The sequence below is a fragment of the Poecilia reticulata genome, linkage group LG8 (genome assembly GCF_000633615.1).
Source record: "Poecilia reticulata strain Guanapo linkage group LG8, Guppy_female_1.0+MT, whole genome shotgun sequence".
Taxonomy (NCBI): Eukaryota; Metazoa; Chordata; class Actinopteri; order Cyprinodontiformes; family Poeciliidae; genus Poecilia; species Poecilia reticulata.
The window spans coordinates 14,466,827-14,488,989 of NC_024338.1; the positions used below are offsets into that span (position 1 = coordinate 14,466,827).

At 39.4% G+C, this 22,163-nt stretch overlaps 1 protein-coding gene across 1 annotated transcript in view; it reads left to right on the forward strand.

The window, feature by feature from the left end:
- The window catches only part of col5a3a (collagen, type V, alpha 3a), a 39,461-nt gene extending 25,800 nt beyond the window's left edge, over nucleotides 1-13,661 (forward strand). The window contains exons 37-66 of the mRNA XM_017306123.1: nucleotides 186-239; nucleotides 347-454; nucleotides 745-834; nucleotides 1,036-1,089; nucleotides 1,280-1,387; nucleotides 1,649-1,756; nucleotides 1,862-1,915; nucleotides 2,079-2,132; nucleotides 2,206-2,313; nucleotides 2,404-2,457; nucleotides 5,827-5,880; nucleotides 7,208-7,261; nucleotides 7,341-7,394; nucleotides 7,513-7,620; nucleotides 7,716-7,769; nucleotides 7,858-7,911; nucleotides 9,069-9,122; nucleotides 9,220-9,273; nucleotides 9,375-9,482; nucleotides 9,575-9,628; nucleotides 9,756-9,809; nucleotides 9,897-10,004; nucleotides 10,085-10,138; nucleotides 10,421-10,456; nucleotides 10,904-10,957; nucleotides 11,056-11,356; nucleotides 11,465-11,577; nucleotides 11,667-11,735; nucleotides 12,610-12,843; nucleotides 13,074-13,661. Coding sequence (XP_017161612.1) covers nucleotides 186-239; nucleotides 347-454; nucleotides 745-834; nucleotides 1,036-1,089; nucleotides 1,280-1,387; nucleotides 1,649-1,756; nucleotides 1,862-1,915; nucleotides 2,079-2,132; nucleotides 2,206-2,313; nucleotides 2,404-2,457; nucleotides 5,827-5,880; nucleotides 7,208-7,261; nucleotides 7,341-7,394; nucleotides 7,513-7,620; nucleotides 7,716-7,769; nucleotides 7,858-7,911; nucleotides 9,069-9,122; nucleotides 9,220-9,273; nucleotides 9,375-9,482; nucleotides 9,575-9,628; nucleotides 9,756-9,809; nucleotides 9,897-10,004; nucleotides 10,085-10,138; nucleotides 10,421-10,456; nucleotides 10,904-10,957; nucleotides 11,056-11,356; nucleotides 11,465-11,577; nucleotides 11,667-11,735; nucleotides 12,610-12,843; nucleotides 13,074-13,220 — 2,610 coding nt within the window. The 3' untranslated portion in view covers nucleotides 13,221-13,661. The remainder of the gene's footprint in view (nucleotides 1-185; nucleotides 240-346; nucleotides 455-744; nucleotides 835-1,035; nucleotides 1,090-1,279; nucleotides 1,388-1,648; nucleotides 1,757-1,861; nucleotides 1,916-2,078; nucleotides 2,133-2,205; nucleotides 2,314-2,403; nucleotides 2,458-5,826; nucleotides 5,881-7,207; nucleotides 7,262-7,340; nucleotides 7,395-7,512; nucleotides 7,621-7,715; nucleotides 7,770-7,857; nucleotides 7,912-9,068; nucleotides 9,123-9,219; nucleotides 9,274-9,374; nucleotides 9,483-9,574; nucleotides 9,629-9,755; nucleotides 9,810-9,896; nucleotides 10,005-10,084; nucleotides 10,139-10,420; nucleotides 10,457-10,903; nucleotides 10,958-11,055; nucleotides 11,357-11,464; nucleotides 11,578-11,666; nucleotides 11,736-12,609; nucleotides 12,844-13,073) is intronic.
- Nucleotides 13,662-22,163: the final 8,502 nt, after the last annotated feature.

Sequence of the window (22,163 nt, forward strand, 5' to 3'; positions counted from 1 at the left end):
AAAAAAAAAAAAAAAACGCCCCAAAGAGAGGATTAAAAATGTTATTAAGAGTGCATTCACTGAGTAGATTCTGCTGAGATTAAACATGATCTATTGATTCTAATAAAACAAGCCCTCAACTCTGGAAAGTACTTTGATTAAACTTAACTGAAGTTCAGACTAACAAACTTAATGTTTTTCTTCAGGGCTTTCAAGGCAAGACTGGGCCTCCKGGCCCCCCAGGAGTCGTTGGGCCACAGGTAAGCAGATTTATCTATAGCATTTTGCAGATGTTGACTTTTATAGTAAGCTGYTGTTTAAACAAGGTGTTTTTGATTAGCTGTTACATAGCTTGTTTTATCTTCAGGGGAAGTCTGGCGAGACAGGGCCAGCTGGAGATAGAGGCCATCCAGGTTCACCAGGACCACCAGGTGAGCATGGTTTACCAGGAACTGCTGGAAAGGAGGGGGCCAAGGTGAGTGCTATTCATCACATTGACAGGTCACCTACTATCATGAATAATACGATTAGATAAAGCCCAAGGACTCTCTTTAGCTCTGTYTGAATATCTTATCCTCTCAGTCTAATCCTGACTTCTAATTAAGTGATAATTTTACAGAGGGAAGCTCGAGGCGTTAAGCGTATTTTGAATCACGAAAGACRGATACACTTTCTCAATATGACTTGTGTGATTTTTTGACAGCTTGTGTCTGCTGGCTACTTGCCATGTATCTAACCCCAGGGGTGGTCGTGTGTTGGTATTAGGGAGATCCAGGTCCAGCGGGAATCCCAGGAAAGAGTGGCCCTCCTGGACTGAAAGGCTTCAGAGGAAGCAGAGGGACCCCCGGTGCTATGGTAACACAAACATTCAAACATCTCATGTCTTCGCCTGATCTGACTTTTAACAGAAATGTGTCTCTTTGATTTGGATTACAGGTGGAGTATTAGAGAAATATATATATATATATAAAAGGCTAAAGTAATTACTAACTCATTGAATGGTACAAGGTACTCGTTCCTTGATTGTGATGATGAATTTTTATTTTTTTTTCGCAGGGCTCTGCTGGTCTCAAAGGTGGAGAGGGTCTACCTGGTGTTGCAGGGCTTACTGTAAGTTTAATTTGAGGAAATTGCCTTTCATGCCATTTCCTGACCTGTGTTGATGTAATATAGAACTGTAAGACTCATAAAACAGCAGACTGTTCCTATGGTGACCATTGATCGTGGCCACTGCATTAAATAAAACAGTGATTCATGTGACATTCTCACTTCAGCTCATCTCAGCTCGTTTTATTTTCAGGGTGCTGCTGGAGAGAGGGGTCCCGCTGGGCCTGCTGGAGCAATTGGCCCACCAGGACGAGCAGGCGGTGTGGGCCCTGCTGGGCCAAGTGGAGAGAAAGGCATGCCAGTAAGAGCTGGGAAAATTGCTGTTTTTTTTTTTCCTCAGTTCACCCTCACCTCCTACCACTAGGTATAAAAATGTTTTGAAAGTGTCATTATGAGAAAAGCGAGGGAAGACAGTTTGAGGGACAAAATGCAAACGCAATCTTGGTAGTGATTTTCCTGCATGGTGTGACACATTAATCAAAATGTCACTCTATGATATGAGAGCAATGGGTACCACTTGTGCAATTGCTAGATGTGTTCTGTGTTCCTATCTGTTCATTAGGGAGAGAAGGGAACCATTGGGCCTGCTGGGCGCGATGGGGAGTCGGGACCTGCAGGGYTGCCAGGGGTTGCAGGACCTCCTGGACCTCCAGGGGAGGACGGAGACAAGGTAGTTGTATTAGACAGTAAGTCTAGACTGCAGCTCTACTGTATAGTTCAAGCAGATTTTCTGACTTAGTTATTTATGAGTTGTTCTATACATTTAAATCTGCAGGGCGAGACTGGCGGACCAGGCCAAAAGGGCAGCAAAGGAGACAAAGGAGAATCTGTAAGTTAGATTTACATGAAATAATAATACCTTTATTTTTATGGATGCTAAGCTGATGTTTTGATAAAGCCTAGATTTCCACCTCTCGACATTTTAACCATGAATCTCAATGATAACTCACCCTGTGCTGCAAATGGTAAATGTGGGTTGAATTTAATTTCAGGGACCTCCGGGACCTGTTGGCATTCAAGGACCAGTGGGCCAACCAGGACCATCTGTATGAATCATTTCTAAATCATAAACGAGAGTGTTTTTTTTTCTGGTGTGCTAACCATTTCTGGTTATTTCAGGGGACAGATGGTGAGCCAGGCCCTCGAGGTCAAATGGGCCTGAATGGACCAAAAGGGGATGAAGGATCTAGGGGCTTTAAAGGACCGCCTGGCCCCTCCGGATTACAGGTAAAGATAATTATTTCAGTCAGATAGCTTAAAGCTTCACATCCGTTGTGAATTAACAGTTAAAATTTCATCTCACTTTCTTGCTTGTAGGGAATGCCAGGACCCTCAGGGGAGAAAGGAGAGAGTGGGCATGTTGGTTCAATGGTGAGTTTAGCAGCCAATAACCGAAAATCTATGGCCTTGAACTGGAATCAACAGTCCTTCACTGTGACACCATTGACAATTGATTTGACGCTTCAATGACTRAAGATGTCTTGTGAAAAATATCAAGCAGTTCCAGATATTTTCTGGGGAGTTTGTACATTTTTCTTCACGTCTTTGCTGCCTACTTTTCATTCATTCCTCATCCTCGGTCAACATTAAACTCTAATAACTTAGTCCTCATTTATTAATTGTCTGTTGCGTTTGTCTGATGCGATTGTTCTGCAACAACTAGGTCTGCATTCCAGCGTCTTCCATCGTGCCGTGTGAAAAAAGCGATTATAATTTATGTATGTAATTTATATCATATACTCAGGTAAAGGTGCTGTGATTTTTTTAAAATCATATAATGTGTCATCATATAAAGGCATAAAAAAATGATCCCCCTTCTGTCAGGTGTTCTTACCATTTTAGCCATAACTCAAACCTATGGCTGTCCCACCRAAACTGTTTTCTGTTTTCAATATGTGTTTCTCTGAGGTGTCACCATACATTGTTTTTAGTACTGTTATTATACCTCTCGTACAAGATTACTGATTCTACTTTGTTATATTTATTTTTATATGTAGTGTTGCGCAAATTTGTTAGTGGGCCAGGGAGGGGATTGGAGTTACTCATTTACATTTGTTTATTTCTAATGGGGGAACTGGTGCCCATGCAAATTTCCAAGAAACAACGTTACCTCCTTGAATGAATCAAATTTGTATGCGGAGGTTCCACTGTGTTCAAATACTAATACTCAGCTTTGTTTTCCCTTCGCTTCACACCAGTGAGCTTGGAATAGTTTTGGTAATACTGRGATGTCAGGACTCATGGCGAGAGTAATAGTAAGCTATATTCAGGMAAAGCACAAATGTGTTTACTTTGTTTCTTAAAAACACTGTCCCACAGGATATGGGGCTTCCAGCATGAACATAAACCACCTTCCTGAAGAACCCAGAAATGACCTCACTAAGCCACAAAGGGATGAGTTTCTATAGCTGTCAGTTTAGTATTTTGCTAGGTTATGTTTGTGGTTTGGTTGCATCATATCTATGCTGCTCAGAGTCTTTCTGTTGGACCTGATCAGTTCCATTTTATTCCCCAGAGACCCTTCGTTGGCTACTGTCACCTWTAGATCCCCCACCACTGACTTAGTTGTTTTGGATGATTTCTGACCCCTGTTCTAGTCCTACTGCCCCTGCTCAGTTTTACATTTTTTTGTCTATTTTTTTTTTTTTTTTTTTTACTCCAAGACATTTTCTTTCCTCCCAGATATCCAGGAATCACCTTTGGATAAAGTTTTGCTGCTTAGCTTTCTGTCAGATTTCTGTTGTCTAATGTTAGTATCTTTTCAGATATTCACCAGTTCTTCTCTCTTTTCATTGCCAGTCATACCAGTCATCCCTGATGTTCTTGTTTGCCTCTTGTCACTCTACTTCACCCCTTTTTGGGTTTTCCTGAATATCCAAGGTCATCTTGTTTCATTTGTCTCCAACTACGTTGCAAATCATGACACTCCTCCTTACATGCAGCACAAGGTTTTATAATTGTGAAGCCAGTTTCWACATGTAGTACCTGGCCAATCCACCTAATCTTATTAAACTTTGATTAGTTACGGCCATTAAGTTAATTAGGAACAGCTGTGCTGTTTGTGTTGCCGGGTGTCAAACTCTGATGACTGTCATTAACATCGGCTTCCTCCAATCCCAAGTGGCTTCTAACTGTGGGAATGAGTTTKTGCCRAGTCTCATTATTKTCAAGCTACTTTTCAGACATATTTAAAGATGCGTTTARCTGGGCTTTAGATTTCGATCGGTAAACTGAGGCAACTGCACAGAAATTAGGAGGAAATGTATACTCTTTGCCTCAAGCTTTTWTACTTTGAGCTTCTTCTCCAGTCCAATAGCTTTGGTAATGTGGTGCGTTCCATCTAAATTTGTGTTTTCCTTTGGAAAACGCCTTTGTGAKAGAAGATAATTAGATTTTTCTGTTACAGAAATAAACATAGGTGTAACTAATAATGCTAATTATGCCTCAGCTTCCRGTAATAATTGCTGTAATCTAAACCAGGAYGCCATCGTGCGCAGAGACAAATGGAGAGACTGSAGCAGGGATTTATCACAATCACTGCCCAACAGGACCGTTAACAAATAAATGATTCTTAACTAAGAGCAATAGTCATTAAAACTCTGTTTTTCTCTGACTAGCTTTGCGTCTTTTACAATTTATTTGTCGTATCTCAGCGCTGGTTATATTCCGTAAAAAATATCAGAATAGTAATGGTTTACTTGAAAGTTTTAGCTTTACATTTACAGTTTGAATCAGTGTGTTTTTCAACAGCAAAGGTCCACCACTTCACTTGGAAAAAAGATGAGCCAAAGAGTGAACATGGTGGCTCAGCGTGCAAAAGGAAAAGCATAAAAGAGAAAAGTAGTGACAGAAAGGAGCATTGGAGTGGAAGGAAGAGGCGGGGCACTCATTGTGAGCAGGAAGACAGTGTGACAGCTGCTAATCAGATTAGCCTCAGCCTTGGCCGTCTAATGAGCATCCTCCTTTGTGACAGTCATCTTGCAACGCTGTCAGCCATGAACACACGCTCAACAAGATTCTCTATAGCTTGCCTTCTCCGCAGTCAGATTAGGGAGGGAATGCATTAAAATGGAACCAAAACAAGAGAGAGAGTGAGAGATGGGAGAGAGGGGAGATGCTGAGGACTCAGTGGGGAAGTTTTATTCATGTGTCACTGTTGCGGATCACAGAGTTCTCCCCATAACGCTGAAATGTTTCTGTGCCAGAAGGATATGTGTTTCCTTCAGTCCCACACGGTCTCTCCCTGGGCAGATTGTCTGTCTCTCTGTTTCAGAGTCTTTACAACACAAGGTTCCCTCTAAGACTTGAGAGTGATTCAGAGCACAGCTCAACATCAACTCAACTAAAACCGAAGCCAAGGACTGTTAAGATTAATTGCTTGGTGCTCTCTTAAGCTGCACAGACAAGTCAAATCACATGCTCTCCCTGGCTGAGAGAATATGCCCGAGCATATTGCGGGCGAGAGGTTTCTTATTAATAAGTGAGAATAAGAGAGAGGCAGTGGGAGGCGAAATGGGAAAGAGTCGGAGCTTTTGTCATTTTGAGGGTAATGACCTGTCTGGACGTCTTCATCATGTCAGTACAATAATAATCAGAGATACTAGGGCCATTGCATAAGCAATCTASCGATGGCTGACATCTAACTCTTATTTAATTTAGGAGGCACCAGCTCACATTCACTTTGTAACGCTGAATGTTTTATGTGATCTACATGAAAATGTTTCCTTTCTTTCTTTTCAGGGGCCTCCAGGACAGCATGGCCCAAGAGGCCCTCAGGGGCCCTCTGGAGCTGAGGTATCGTTTCTAAGAAAAACGTATCTACATTAAATTTAGGCCATTTGCTAGATTCCACAGAAACAACACGCACTGAAAAGAACATTGTTCTTCTCAGGGTTTATTTTAGTTCATATTAGCATGCTTTTTCTTCCTTGCTGGTAAAATGTTTTTTTTTCCCCCTTTATAACATCCATGAAAACATCCAAGTGGAGCATATGTAGATMATTTGTATTCAATTAGATGAATCAGTAAATGCAACAAAAAGCTCCGTTTCATTAGGTAATGCAATCACATAATCAACATAATCAACATCACTGTATATTCAAGCTGGCCTGTTTCATGATACATGAATGTGCATGTTTTTGCATAATTTGTCATATTTGGGTTTTGCATTCGTTTTAAAACACAACTCTGTGGGGTTTGAAAACATGAACTTGTCCTTTTTAATTTGCCGTGTAAAAATGTTATAAGATGGCGCAGTATTTTAAAACTTTTTTGTGTTAGAAACCTTACGGAAATTGKTTTTGAGATCCTSTTCTSACAAACAACGGCCTCGTTCAAAAGGCTGTATTATCATAATGTCAATGCAGTTGCGCTTATTTTCATCCTTTCATCTCTTCTGAGCACGTCTTTAGACATGCTTTCCACGGCCTTTGAAAGTTTAATGATTAAAAAGTATTAGAATGTTATCTCTGTGATAGTTATATTCACGCCTCCATGAATCATTAAGAGGCATTAGGCTATTATCCTGGAGAGGCAGTTATATTTACCTCTAGTAAAGGCTGTCCCTCTGCAGTCTCTTATATTGCTCAATTATTCAGCAGTCAGCTGCAGAGAGCTGTGAGACTCACGCTAGTGCTTTATCACAAGGAACATGGACATGCGGCACTCCAGAGATGGTTCATCTATAAATAGATTGATACAGAAAAGATAGGAAAGAACGAGATAGAGATAGATTTAAGAAAAGCCGGTGGCAGCAGGGGTTCAGTGGCTCTGCATGGTTGCCTCTGCCTGACAGAAACTTCACTCAGTCATGCATGTACATGCAAAAACAAAACTAAAAAAAAACTAAAAAAAAAAAAAAAATCAAGAATAGAAAGTGACTAGAAACTTTTATGATTTAAACATTATTCGCAGAAAATGCTAAAGCGGCAACTGCCTTTCTTTACTTTCTTTGCGTGTTGTCTTTTTTTTTTCTTTCTGTTCCAGTTTCTGCATTGTGAGAGCAAAGATGCTGACAAGCAAAGAAAAAAAAAATACAGCGGAATCACATTTTCAGAAATCAAATGAATATTTAAAACCCACCCCTGTTTTAGTTCAAGCTTTCCTTTTTCATGACACGCAGGGCCCACCTGGCTTGCCTGGAGGAGTCGGTCAACCAGGTCTTGTTGGAGAGAAGGTCAGCAAACCCCTGTGTTCTTTTTTTTTTCTACATACTGTAACCTATGTTTTGTGGTTAAATGCTCTTCCTCCGTCAGGGTGAGGATGGGGAAGCAGGCGACCCAGGGCTGGTTGGGGAGCCGGGCCCTCCAGTGAGTCACTTTTTGCTTTTATTTTCTCTGTTTTTGTTTCATTGCTCAGAAGCTAAAACTTTAATTCAATTTAGATTTTTCAAAACTATTTTCAACGTTGTAATGATTTTCTTTGCAGGGCGTTAAGGGAAATGCTGGTGAGAAGGGAGATGCTGGTCCTTCCGGTGCAGCAGGGCCTCCAGGAACCAGAGGAACCCCTGGAGAGGACGGACCTAAAGGCAACCTGGTGAGCGGATGCATCATTTCCTCACAGCTGTTAAAACCAGCCAAAATGTGAGTCAAGACGTTTTCAATCCAACTTTTTTTTTTTTTTGCTCTTAGGGTCCTCTTGGGTTTCCTGGAGATTCTGGCCCACCAGGTGAACCAGGAGTCAATGTAAGAGTTATTGTTTTAGTTATTCTGTTGATAATGTTATGAATTCTATTATTGATGCTGATGTAATTCTAGTATTTTTGTCTTTCAGGGGGTTGATGGTTCACCGGGACCTAAAGGGGACAATGGGGAAATTGGAAAAACGGTAAGGAGTAATTTTTAGGAATATTTTTATTGTTCCTCTATTAAACCTCTTAGAAGTCTAGAGGTAAATTTCAACTATGTAACCTGGAACACTTTTCTCGTGGAACTTAATTTCTTCTTTCCCAGGCTGATTTTTTATTTTTCTTTTTTCCCACTGTACGATCCAAAACTGAGCCAATTCTTTAAATTATGCATGCTGACAGTGAGATGGCCACCCCTCCTAGTGTTAGAGTGCTACTGAGTGTGTGGGAGAGGCTCCCATCATTAAAATAAAAGCCACGATTTTCAAACGCAAAACTTTTTTTTTTCTCTCTTTCTCTGACTCTCCATAGCAACAATTACGCTTTTCAACTCATGTAAAGACACTTCAGACTTTATGGAAAGTACAAAGTTACTTCCAACACAGACTTTTGTATTATCTTGTTTTGAGAGCAGAGTTAGAACTGCAGCTGGGATTACAATCGGTTGTTTTGCAGCCATAATTTGTGATTATCTCACAGTGTTTACTCTACGAAGCAGAATTAAAGTCACTAAAAAGTCAGAGAGCGTTTGTGACATTAATACATTTTTTATTAAAGCCTCTGCCACATATCACAAAAAAGCACTAACATCTATAAATACATCTGACTGCATGCATCRTTTCTTTCTAACTAAGAGTTGTTTAATGGTGAACAAACAGAAGAGATTGTGATTGTCTCAACATCATCACTGCAAAACACTTAAACAATTACCACTTTAAATCCCTAAAAACAACCAGTCTTAACCAGTGTTTACTGCCTGAACCTGAAATGTAATAAAAATAGTTATAGCTAATTGTATGAATGCATTTGGATGTAAGCATTTGCAAAACTCTAAATGTCATGATGAGTAAATGGTAAACTGTAAAGTTGTGATTACAAGAACGCCACCAAAACACATGAACTGTAGATGAGTTTAAAGTGCGAGATGACTGAAACGAATGCTGGAAATATTCAAACAACAGGAAATGTTCAGCTCACATCATAAAACTCCACCTGCAGTTTCGTGTAAAACGCTGCCTCCCGTCAGGGCCAGCTTCGGGAGTAGATTTCTAAAGTCTGAAAATATTGGAACGTTTTCCCTTCAACTGTCGCTACGTATAGTAGATGTTTCTGTTTTGATTTCTACCGTTTCATGCAGGGACCACCAGGAGCCTCTGGAGAGCCTGGCCCTCCTGGGCCACCTGGTCGGAGGGTGAGATTAATTTAGTGAGCCTATATATGTYTGTAAGCCATGTTATGTGCTTATTCATAGCTAATACTGTCCCAACCACATTCATTATCTCCGCCAGGGTCATGTTGGTGCAGCAGGAAAAGAGGGAAAACAAGGCATGAAAGGAGTCAAAGTAAGGAACACAATGTGAAGCTCTGACTATGAGCTCCACTTCTCATTTATAATCTTTCTTCATCGCTTTCTGTTGTTTCTGTCTGTGCTTTTGCTCCCCAGGGAGCCACAGGAACTCTGGGTCCAGTGGGAAAGACGGGGCCAGTGGGACCCCAAGGCCATCCAGGAAGACCCGGTCCAGAAGGCCTTCGAGGCATTCCAGGTCCTGCGGTTAGTATGACTGGACCGCAGAAGCCAAAAATATTGCTGCACTATTTCTATCTCACCATGCTCACMTTCACCCCCATGTTGCCGTTTTAAAGGGCGAACAAGGTTTAAATGGACCACCAGGACAGACCGGACCGCCCGGACCAATAGTAAGAGGAATGAACATGTTATGAAATGAGACAGAAGATTTTTCCATTGCGATGATCATTGTTAAATAAAGCCGTACGGAATTTGCAGCACAGTTTCAACYGGCCAACCCTCTACGTTCAATTTTAGGGTCCGCCAGGATTACCGGGATTAAAAGGAGACCCCGGAAGAAAAGGAGAGAAAGTAAGTGCATAGTTATTAGTGGTTGGARCTGTGTTCTCTAATCGGATCCCAGAGGATATTGATGATAAAGTCCGTCACTGCTTGCAGGGCCACGGAGGGTTGATTGGTTTAATCGGCCCTCCTGGAGAGGCTGGTGAGAAAGGTGACAGGGGCCTGCCAGGAAGTCAAGGTTTGCCAGGGTCCAAAGGAGATGGGGTAAGTGGTAACCGGTCACAGTATGATGCTCCAGGGGAACCCAGTTCCCAACAAATAAAGATTATTGTTTTTACTCCTAGGGCGCGGTCGGGTCATCTGGTCCAATCGGCCCCCCGGGTTTACCCGGACTGTCTGTGAGTGGCTTAACTTGAACAAGTTCTTGCTCTCCTTCATAACTGAATGTATAATTATTCTGCTTCTAAACATACTAACAAAAAGGACACTCACATTACCTCTCAGATTTGGTTCTTTGTTGCAYACATTTCTGACAATCTGTAAAAAGTAGAAAAAAGAATAGCTGTCAGGTTGATATTTTGCAGTACTGGAATAATTCAATATGTCAAAACTTTACAGTTTAAATTTTTCTTAACTGTGCTTGTTTTTAATGATTAGTTATTCGTTATCTCAACTCGCAGGGTGCAGCTGGTGAGAAGGGATCTAAGGGGGAGATGGTAAGTATTGTAATCTGTCTTATTTATGCGATCACACCTCTTCTCAGAAAGCAGCTGCTGGGACCATATGCCGGGGGACAAAGGAGAAAGTAGATTTGTTGGCCTAAATGTCCTATTTTTCCTAATCACTGTACACTTCTGTGTTTACGGTATATCTTTGGAACAAAAAAACGTACTGTACAGCTTTGATTTTATTTTATTTTTATTAGAGCTTTTTAATAAGATTTGGGTCTGGTGTGTGTGATATTGTTGACAAAAAAAAMCCCCGTATCCTGACAGTGAGTGTGTCACGGCTTTGACCACTGAGTACTGATGCACACAGCTGGAAAATCCTATAAGCAGCAGCCATACAGTATCTGCCCGAATAAATTCGGGATTTAGACAAAAGGTGTGAGAAAGTCCCGGGGTGAAGTGAGTCGACCCAGTCTCTTGTTGTCTTTATTTCAGGGTTTTGTTGGTCCCAGAGGAGATCGAGGGCCTGCTGGTCCTCCAGGACCCCCAGTGAGTATTTTGGATGATCCACTCCATGGCTTGCTGATTTCATCCTTTTACGTTCTCTTTCACCACTTTTTTTTWMAAACTATTTTTCCAACCATCAGGGACCCCCTGCAACATTTGTTCAACCATTGCCAATTCAGGAAGGGAGGAGGAAAAGACGAAGGCACTCAGACGAGGCGGGAGGAGCAGCCCCGTTGACGGGGGAGGATGTGCATTTCAAAACGGAGGAATTCTTCCAGGGAGATCAGCCTCTGGAAGATGTAGAGGGAATGGAAGAGGTCTTTGCTACCCTCTCTTCCATGAAGAATGATGTGGAGCTCATGAGAAAACCTCTGGGGACATTTGAAAGCCCTGCCAGGACCTGCAAAGAGCTCATGATGGTTCAATCGAACTACAAAGATGGTTAGAATATAAAGGGTCTTATCTGACACGAATGTGAAGAATAGCGTTTCTTCAAAAATTTAACTTTTTTGTTTTTGTTTGTGATTGTCTCCAAATTTGCCATTGTAGGGGAGTACTGGATAGATCCTAATCAGGGCTGTCACCGAGACTCCATTAAGGTCTTCTGTAACTTTACAGCCTTTGGAGAGACCTGTCTCTATCCTGACAAAAAGATTGAGACGGTGAGCCTCCGGTCTCTTTCAAAGCCAGGCTTTTGTGATGTTGCACTAAAAAAAAATCCTAAAACTTTAATAAACCTYTCTGTACCCAGGTTAAATTATCCTCCTGGAACAAGGAGAAACCAGGAAGTTGGTTTAGCCAATACAGGAGGGGAAAACAGGTAAAATAACTACACAAACAAAATCAATCAGTAATCAATTTTGAATAAACGTGGCATCTTWAAAAAAAWAATAATAACAGTGTTATCAACTGAGGCTTTTTAATTGATATCTATGCATAAGAATGATTGTGAAGGCCTATGAAGACTAATKTTCCGCTCATTGACAGTTCTTCATTTTACGTAGAGAAGGGATTCATTTAAAATGGATGCCTTTGATTAGGTAAAATTAGTTTTGTAAATATATAAACTAATATTGATATATATGTTAGTGTTCCAAGAGTAAAGCAGCACATTATATCAGGAATTCATTCATGCAAGTGTAAGTGTACACAATATTAATATTGGAAAGAATTGCTTGAACTGCAATAAAAAAAAAAAAAAGCTTAATCTGTAATTGGCAAGCGTTCCAGACCCCAATGCATAATAAATTCGATGGTACAAAGAAGCCTCATTATGAAGGACAGAGATTGCTGGTTGACAGTGATTGCTACAAAATGTTAAATTAAGAGTAACATACTATTTTCATTTTCTCAGTGATAAACATTCACCTGACTTTAAAAGCAAAGTCTTTTTTTTAATGTAATTAACTTTCATCAAACTTCTGAMAATTTCAAGTCATTTTAGAAACAGTTGTATTTGGGCCGCGTTTGATTTAAAGCTGTGAGAATAATTGAGACGAATACGCAGCTGTTCCCCATTGACGAGCGTTCACGGCTTCTCACGAGCAGCTGCTTGGAGGTTTTTGTGATCTAATTTCCGAGAGAAAAGCTGTTTTGTGTTTGTTTGTACTGCTTTATTATTAAAATGGATCGAGCATACTTTTCATTTGTCCTCCAGTTTAGCACACTAATGCTCGTGTCTGTGTGCCATTCAGTTTTCCTACATTGACAGCGACGGGAACCTCGTGCATGTAGTTCAGCTGACCTTCCTTAAGCTGCTAAGTGCCACAGCCAGGCAGAGCTTCACCTATACCTGTCAGAATTCAGCTGGCTGGTTTGACAGCGCCTCCCGCTCCTACCAGCATGCTCTCCGCTTCCGGGGCAGCAACGGCGAGGAGCTGACACAAGCCAAGAGCCCCTTCATTGCAGCAGTGCACGATGGATGCCAGGTCAGTGCTGGCACGTGTCGGAGAAAAAGACAGGCTGCACAAAGTGGAATTAGCATTAATTAGAGTAATGTGCATGTCGACAGTGTTGCTGTTGTCAGCTGGATTGAATACATTTGTAACCATCAAATCCCTAACCTAATTAGTGATTCAAGCTAAAGGGGGGCGGGGGTGGGGCTGGTTAGTGAAATTAACCCAAGCAGATGCTAATAATTTCCATTTTTCTTCTCCAGTCTCGCAAAGGCCAGGAAAGGACTATTTTAGAGATCGTCTCCCCCTCTGCAGAGCTGCTCCCCGTTATAGATGTTGCTCCAGCAGACTTTGGCAGCAACAGCCAGAAGTTTGGATTCCAAGTTGGACAAGTCTGCTTCAACGGCTAAACCCATCGACAGCCACAAACACAGAAGACCTTCACAGTATGATTTCAACAACAACAAAAAAYTGAGCTGGCCACACGGTGTCAAGTTTTTCGTTGTGGTATACTGGTTTATTATTTAAGACTCATCAGCATTTTTTGTAATATTTTTGTGAATTTCTAACAGTAAGAAAAATAKCAAGAAAAAAAATGCAGCAGTGAGGACAAAAGGGAATTATTGCATTTAAAATATTTAATTTCTTTAAGATCTTTTCTTGTGGGCTATAAATGACTCTCTGGATTTAGAAGGACTACTCTGCTGCACAAAACAGAAGCAGTAGCAGTCATAAACAACAAGGATGTTGCACCATGGGACAGTTGGTTTGGATTTTTCAGATAAATGATCTGCCTGCCTGCTAGCTTCTTGCAAAATCCAAGACTGAATAAATCTGAATTGCAATACTCATCTGCATGTTTGCATTTCTCAATAATGACAATTGCAAAGCAGTTGTGAATCAGCAGAGCATATTAATTCCACACCAGCACTGTAATTAAATTTCTATGTGCAGAGATGATAAATTGTCCTTTKTACCCCTTAACTGCAGTTTGCTCAGTGAATTACCTTGTTGTGTATTCATTAGGTGCAGTGAGCTATTGAACCCAACACTTACTTGACCGAATAAGGCTGTTTTCCTTTATGGACTGCTTCCCTCCATAGCCTTCCTAATGGGGGTTTCGAGTCTGTCGTGTTTCTGCTGATCAGAGTTTTGTTTGCATCAGAGCAACATTCATTTAGCAGAGATAAATAATCACTGAGGATGAAAATACATTAACAGACAAACTAAGAGCATGTACGAGCATAATGTTCTCTAGTCTAAACTGGAAAGCTATACACCAAGAAACATTGTATGCATCTTTTGCTTACATAACCTGTTTAATTGTCATTGCCTAACTCAGTTTTTTTTTCTTTCTTTTCTCTTGTTCACATGCTGAATTTTGGACAGACAGCATTGCTGTTCAGGCACAATTTGCTCTTCTGTGGTGCTACAGATAATTCTGTTATTTTTGTGTAACRATGTTTGTGCGTCTCTGTGGGCACGATTATAGGACTGGAGAATGAGAGGTTATTGTTCCTTCAGCAGCACAAGACACTCAAACAGGGCTGGGACTACGGATTTCCGTTTTATTTGCACATCWCCTGGCTGATTGTGTCGTTTTCACACAGCCAGCGAAGAGAGACTGAACAGTTCGGGGCAACATGGTTGATTGCTCTTATGGGGAATATCCACTCGTAAGGCAATTTTTGATATTCCAGGGATTTCCAGAGCAAAACCTAGTATATTTAAACAACAATCTCTCTAAACTAAAACGTATAGAACATAAAAACATGATCTGATTTGGAAACTACCACATTTTAATTGTCACTGTGAAGGTAACAGACAATGGCTCGCAAAGATTTGACATTTGCCTTGAAATATCAGGTTTTTTGATGTCAGAAATGAGACTGTTATAAATGAACTACTTCCTTCTAATGTAACATTTATCCTGTGCTATGAATTTTAAAAACAAATCTATCTGAAGGGGAAAAATATAAAAGTRCACCTGGTTGTATAAGCKATGGAAAAASTGCTTGCACTGTTGCCTTGCAGTAGAAAAACTGCTGGCCTTTCTGAATGGAGTTTGCATATTCTTGTCATGCGTGTGTGGGTTCCCTCCATGCACTCTGGCTTCCTGCCACAGGCCCAAAATATGCAGGAGTAGGTTAAGAATGTGAGGATATCTCTTGTATGCAGCACTCTTTAGGACACCCCACATGTTTATGCTCAAAAGTTTTCTATACATTCTGGTGAGAACATCCACAGCTTCATTTTCTCCATATGACKGTCATTCTTTTCTTTACCATTTGGATATATGCTGAGCTGCATATTAGTGCAGTTGGAAGCACAGTTACATTGCAGCAAGAAGGTCCTGGGTTTAAAACCTGTATTTCATTTCTTTAAGATCTTTTAAAACCTGTTTTAAACCCAGTTTTTCTGCTTGGAGTTTGCATGTTGTCCCTAGTCTAAACTGGAAGCATGGATTCTCCAGCTTCCTCCCACAGTCCAAAAACAAGACTTTCAAGGTTTTATAAGTTGTCCTTAGATTTGCATGCAGTGCATGGTTGTCCTGTGTGTCCTGCGATTTACTGGCGACCTGCCCAGGAWGGACCCCACCTCAGGCACCAACTCCCCACCACTCTGTAAGGGATTACAGACAATGGATGAAACCCATTATCTGTTACAATGGACAATTGTAATGGACAATGGGTTACAATTGTCCATTACAATCCGTCAGCCTAATAGCATAATTGTCTAAGTCCTATTTTTTTTAAAAATGGGACTTAGGCAATTTTTGGCATCACAGTGAGTGATGCCAGAGAATTTTTGGCATCATTCATTGTGATGCCAAAAAATGACATCTCTTCTTTCTCAACGACCTACAACTACCTAGCAGAAACAAACCACTCTGGCAAAATACTCAGATTTATCTAAAGACAACAAGTTATACTTTTCATCTGATCATAATTTTTCTTTCATTTGTTTTAAAGAATAATRWCTTTAATCATATTTATTTGGAGGAGTAAGAAATCTTGTCTCATCTAAAACACAACCCATATTTCCTCATTTTTAACCTTCACTGTGCAATATTATAGTTAATACATTTTTTTACATACTTCTCCTTATTGATACCATTTACAATAACATCCCTTTGATCCTTTGAGAATTGTTTGCMAACTATAGTTTTAACTTAAGGATTAAAATAATCAAATGCAGAGAAAATCTTTTCCAAACATTTGATCTGTTTCTCATTTTTTGTCAGACTCACTGTAATTGATAATAAGTATTAACTCACGAAGTCTGACTCCTGAAATTGAATCAAATGCTCAGTTGAGTATTCGCTTGATAGTGTGGAACAAGGTTAGCTCAGCTTTTCCATTTTACATTCTTTCTTATATTTTTCCCCTTTGTAATTGTACAGGATACATGTTACAGTATATGTGGAAAAATTTWAATGGCTGATCAAAGTCAAATTTTTTTTTTACATCTCCAAACTCTAGTATATGCCCATATAGTATTTAAGAGCCAAAGACTCTGTTTCTACATTCTGGATTAAATATTGTTTTTTGGATTGGCAAACGGAGCAGTGAGATCATGTAGGAATGACATACAGTATGCCTGTGACTTACATTTTTATARCCAATTTTATCTCAAGCAAGTGAAATTTCTCAGTGCTTAACTACCTCCTCTGACTCAAACAGTAGAGTGCTTAAACAGTATGTGTAATTATACTATTCCATCCTGCTGTTATGTTTGTTTGATGGCGTTTGTGCAGTACAGTTGTTTTCCCCCTCCTCACCCTGTCAAGCACTGCCCCTCTTGTGTATAGTGTTCATTGTATTAAATTTATAAACTGTACAGTTCTTCCTTGGACTTTCTATCCAACAGCCTGTTGCCTGCAATAAAATGTATTTTTCAAAAGTTGATGTGCAAATAAGACTACAAGATTTTCTTCTCTTTTCTTTTTTTTAATCAAATAACCACAGAGCAAGTTTGGGGGGAAAAAGAAAACAAAAAAAACATCCAGTCAGTCAGAATCTGACTGCTTGCAATTTGTTGCGACAGTGTAGTTCTTCATTACCAATGAGCTCTGGAACATTCACTCAACAAGCTGCAATCAGAAACCCCACACAATCGATGTAATGAAGTCTGATTTGCTCCCCAGTTCATTTATTTCAATTAGCTTTGTTTCAGTCCTCAAGAGGAAAGGCGGTAAGAAGACAGATGGAAGGGACGCATTTGAAGATGAATGGTGAGAACAAACAGCCATGTCTGTAATGAAATGACTGAAGATAAGAAATTCTTCTGTGGCCTTGCCAGTGAAGATAGAAAAGAGCTTTTAAGACTAGAGATCCTCGTTTGAAGCCGACAAAAACGCTTTGTCAGACTCCTGCCAGTGCACAACACATGCATGTTTACATGCACACGAGCGCAGGCGTTGCTCTCTTGCCCCAGATCCTGGCACAAGTCGAGGCTTTCATGTCCTTTAAGGTCCATTGTTCAAGGTTAGAATCAATGTCAAAGTAAAGGTTACCATGTTTTCCTTTCTTGTTTTCACCCTCTTGGACTAAATTGAATTTAACTAGACTAAGCTGTTGGCCAGGAAAGGTCATCTGTTTCCACCACCTTTGAATAATAATAGCAGAAGCACAGAATGATTGACACTATGGTATTTCAACAATGCAATGGCCTTTTTTCTTATTCAAAAATATCGCTCCACCACTCCTGTGACATTGCGGATCAAAAGTTTCCCAAATCGAAAGTTTACACGTGTATATTGTGTGGGAAATTCCCAGCCCAGATCTAGGCAGTGATATGTTATAAAATGATTTCAGAGAGCTGTAAAACTAATGAATTTACAATTAAGCTTTGCATTTCAAACACGTGCAGCCTGTGAAGTAAAGAGGAGCCCTTCATCTATCTGATCTGACGGTTCATTTCCGTAAAAGCTTTGAGGGGCGTTGTGAAATTGCTCTAATATGAGTAAATAAGCTTTTTGGACAAACACTTACTAGATACACAACATAAAGACAGAAAACTTTGGATGAATAAAGATATCAATCATTGCTCAATCTGTCCTAAAACAAGGGAAAGTGTTGTAGTAGTTCATTTATTATCATCATTATTATTATTGCTGTTGTTGGTTCTATTCAAAGTTATTTAAAAAATAATATTTACCCCCCTTTCAGATCAGTTTCAGATCAAACATATTTCAATACCAGACAATGATGAAGAAATACTAAGTGAAGTTTTGAAAATATGTGTCTTATTTATTAAGGGAAGCAATATCCAAGCATCTAACCATAGGTGACCAATTTTTCTTTGGCTCAGCTTCATCAGCCCAGCCACATCCAGCAATCATAAATCAAGACATTCAATAACAACATAATGAAGTAGGCTAAAACATCACATTATGCCCAAATGTAAAGCAATAAAAAAAGAACAATTATTTGTATTCCATTGGACTTGAAATACTTACAAAATGTCATTTTTGATTCTAACAGATCACTGATAGCTCTTAACCACAAATGGAGAAAAATGGAAGATTTGTGTCATGGGTAACCATAAGGTCTTACCGCTGTCAATCATGCTTGCACATGTGCTGCTCAATGTGCTAAGAGAGACAACAAAGAAACAACTTACCATTACAGGAAAACTGTTTATCTACTACAATCTGTGTCCATGCTAACCAGCTTGAGCAATGATGGCAATGATCTTTTGTGAGGAGGGTATGAGCAGCATGTGCATAAGTGATTGACAGAGCTAAGACCCTCCTCCTGGCCCTGATTGGTTGTTTTCTGCCTGACGGGTTTATTCCTGAAGATTGCTGTAGGACTACTAGGAGAAGACAAAGAATCTCAAACTTTTCACAGATTATCTGCCTCAAAATAAACTGTCACAACACAGTGACAGCTTTAACAAATGTGTGGAAAAGATAAGAATCTTTTACACAATATAGACAAACAACCTTTTTATTTATTTATTTTACATCTAGCCAGCTAACAGAATTGCTTTGCTTTGTTTGTGTTGTACTATGAATGCAATGATTCTGATTGGCTTGGTACTTAATGAAAATATGAAAGCTTACTTTCGTACTGTCTTGTTTTGTAGCTTACTGTCAGGTGTTTTTCTACATTAAAGACACAAGTTGAACCCCCATCATAAAACATGCCAAAGTAAAAGTCAATTTACAGCAAAGCACTATAATCACTAGCATCCTCCAGTAACTGCACATACATTTAGTACACTAATAGTCTTCAGTCCTGTATTTAATACAAGCCATGCTGTGCAATTGATAAAATTTAGGCTGAGGTGGAAATACTTGAAAGGCACTTTCTCCAAAAGCAATTTATGTTTGAGAAATGAACATGTCATGGACATAAATAATTGTCTTTGACCGAAGATTACAACTCCTAGGGATCAAGAATAAACAAGAATAAATAGGCAAGACGCCTAATATGGCCTTGTAAAGATAAATGTACCAATGTTCCCATTTACAACTGTGGAAAGAAGGCCAAGCAGAAACAGCGATGCATACCAAACACAAGACTGAGATACAAATCTTACTGCTGCATAATACATCGAGTCTAACATTTTCACAGAACATAAACTTACATACACATCTGAAATGTTTCCAGAGTCAAGTATCGATTAAACTGTTGCTCATATAAATCAGAATCTAACTCACCAGGGCCCGAAGTTTTGTTGTTGTTAATCTGTCTTAGCACATTATTTAGCTCATCTGTACTCACAAGAACACAATCCAGAGCAAAAGATGCACTATGTACAGTCAATGAGTAATCCTTTAGACTCATTCCTTTTTGTCTTTTAAGATATGAAGAAGATATAAAATACAGAAAGTGCTGCTTTAAGTTTTATAATCACACAGTAATAATGCATTTGGTAACATATTGTCCATTGGACCTGAAAGTATGTTGGAAAAATACATTTTGTACCAACATTCAAACATAGTGTTGGTGTTATTGTGTTATTATGAGGTTGCTTTGTTTCTGTAAGATCTGGAAAACTTGTCATAGCTGATAAGAGCAGAAAATTCTCTCTACCAAAAACCTGAAGGAAAATGCTTGGAAATCTGTCTGTGACTTCAAGCTCGAGCAAGCTTAACTCTGAATTGCTCAGAAAAACTAAATAAAAGGTTTTGGGAGAGCTTAGTCTACGCCTGGACTCTGGACATAAATTTGATTTAGATGCCGTTGTTATACTGCATATTTTTTTCACTGTAAAAGTCTGAGAAGTCAAAGTAGAATGACCTATCTGATAATTAAAATTAGAATAATTATTTTAAAGTTGTTCCTAATAGAATAAAAAAATATTTTTATGGAACAATTGAGAAAAAAAATGACAAGATAAATGCTGAATTGGCAAGCACATTCCTAATAATAATTGTCCCTGAAAGTGTAATGAGACTATGATTCATTTCTAAAGAGCAGACTGGGGAATGTTTAATGAATAAATCATTACACAAAAATTAGTTCAATATCAGATTGGGCAGTATAACTGATAAGTGTTTCATTAGCAGCTCTGAATCAAACGGTGATAACAAACTAATTACTAATCACACATCAAGGACTGTAGCGTTTTTTTTTTTTTTTTTATAAAAAGTTACCTCTCATAACTTGAATCCCTTGTGATTGCAGTGGAAATACTGTGAAAAGTAAAAGTCAAGTGAGCCTTAAATAATGACCATGTAACTATTTTTCAGGCTTTTGCCTTCACTTCAAGCATATAAAACCCTTTAATACCCTATATTGAAATTAATTTTGTGTTCGTCTGTTTTAGGTTGCAGCCAATGAGTAAAGTCATAGCATGTCACATGATAAAAGGATTCATTTTGATTCCATTATTAGCAACCACTTAGGCCTGATGTACTTCTCGAGGCAAGAAATATTAAGTAGTAAGTGTAAATGCTCTAAATGTGTCACAACAGACTACATAGTTAGGGCTATTATTTGTCATTTTAGAAAGCATACAAGACCTTCAATACTTATCTCCTTAGCCTCATTATTTTTGAGCTAATCTGACAGTCGCATTAAGTTTGGAGGTCTTTCGCTTCACTCTGTAGAAAGATGGCGACCTCTGCTCTCTGTTCACATCAGCATACATATGAACTCTGTTCCACTAAATGACCAAAATATCGCTAACAGCTCCCTATGTAATATTAAGTAGCAAGACTGAACTTGTACTGCATGTGTACCATTTTTGGGAATTTATTTGTTCGGAAATGTTTGTAGAAGCAGTCTGCATATGTGTGAGTGTGTGCTGCATTTTATCCCGTTGTGGCTATAAAAGTGATTGAAACATTTTGATCCAATGATTTAGGAAGGTGAACAAATACTTTTGGCAGCACGGTGTGCCTTATGGGTGGCCAACATTTTAGATGTTACCTCACTTTATAAATTGAGATCATTGTGTTGATTACCTCCTGAGGAGGTCTTTTAGCTATTATTTTAGCTGGGGATCTGGACTGGGGATCTAAAACAGGGAGAGAATACCAGCTCTTGAGGAATGGAGTTGCCCACCCCATGCTGACATACTCTCACCACCGAGACAAAGTTTTGAATAGATTTCTGTTACTTTTCAATTACATTTAATTTAATTTGACCACAAATTAGTTTTATTAAATGCAACCAAACACGAACTCTTCACCCCGGTAAAGCTGTCTTTTTTTTTTTAATGCATTCTGGATAAGTATTGAAGGTCTTGTGTGCAGTAACATTTCACTTGTATCTATTTTATCACATGCTTACCTTAACATGCTGATGTGSAAGCATTATGTGTCACACTCACAACATTCTGTCACCTGCCCTTTCTTATTGTTTGGAAGTGAGAGGCATACGTTTGAGCAAAGCGTTCAACAAGCTCTGCTCTGCTGTTCAGTGTCCCATTAATGATTCGAACAGAGCTGTGAGTCTATAGTTGGCACTGATGAGCTACTTTCAGGCCCAGGAGTACATTAGTGCAACCCAGAGGCAGCAAGATCCATAGTTGCTGTGTACTGGACTGACAGATGATTGGAAGATTTTGTCTCTCATTCCATCTTTTTTTCTCCCTTCTTTCCATCACTCCCTCCAGCTCTTTCTCTCTCCCTCTCTCTTTGTACTGTAGTTAAAAATATTTTTTCCCCCCCCCCCCCCTACTTTTTTCTGTTCTCATCTTGCTTCTCAGCTCTTCTGTTTCTGTGACACTGACTTCACCCAAGCTGCACATGTCACAAAGTCACAATGAGATATAAACAAATTAAGCAGATGTTCAGATTAATTAGAGACACTCAGCAGGAATTGCCATATTTTAGTGAGAACAGCATCATTCCCTGGGTCTCAACATGTCCACCCAATTCCAAATGTTCTGCC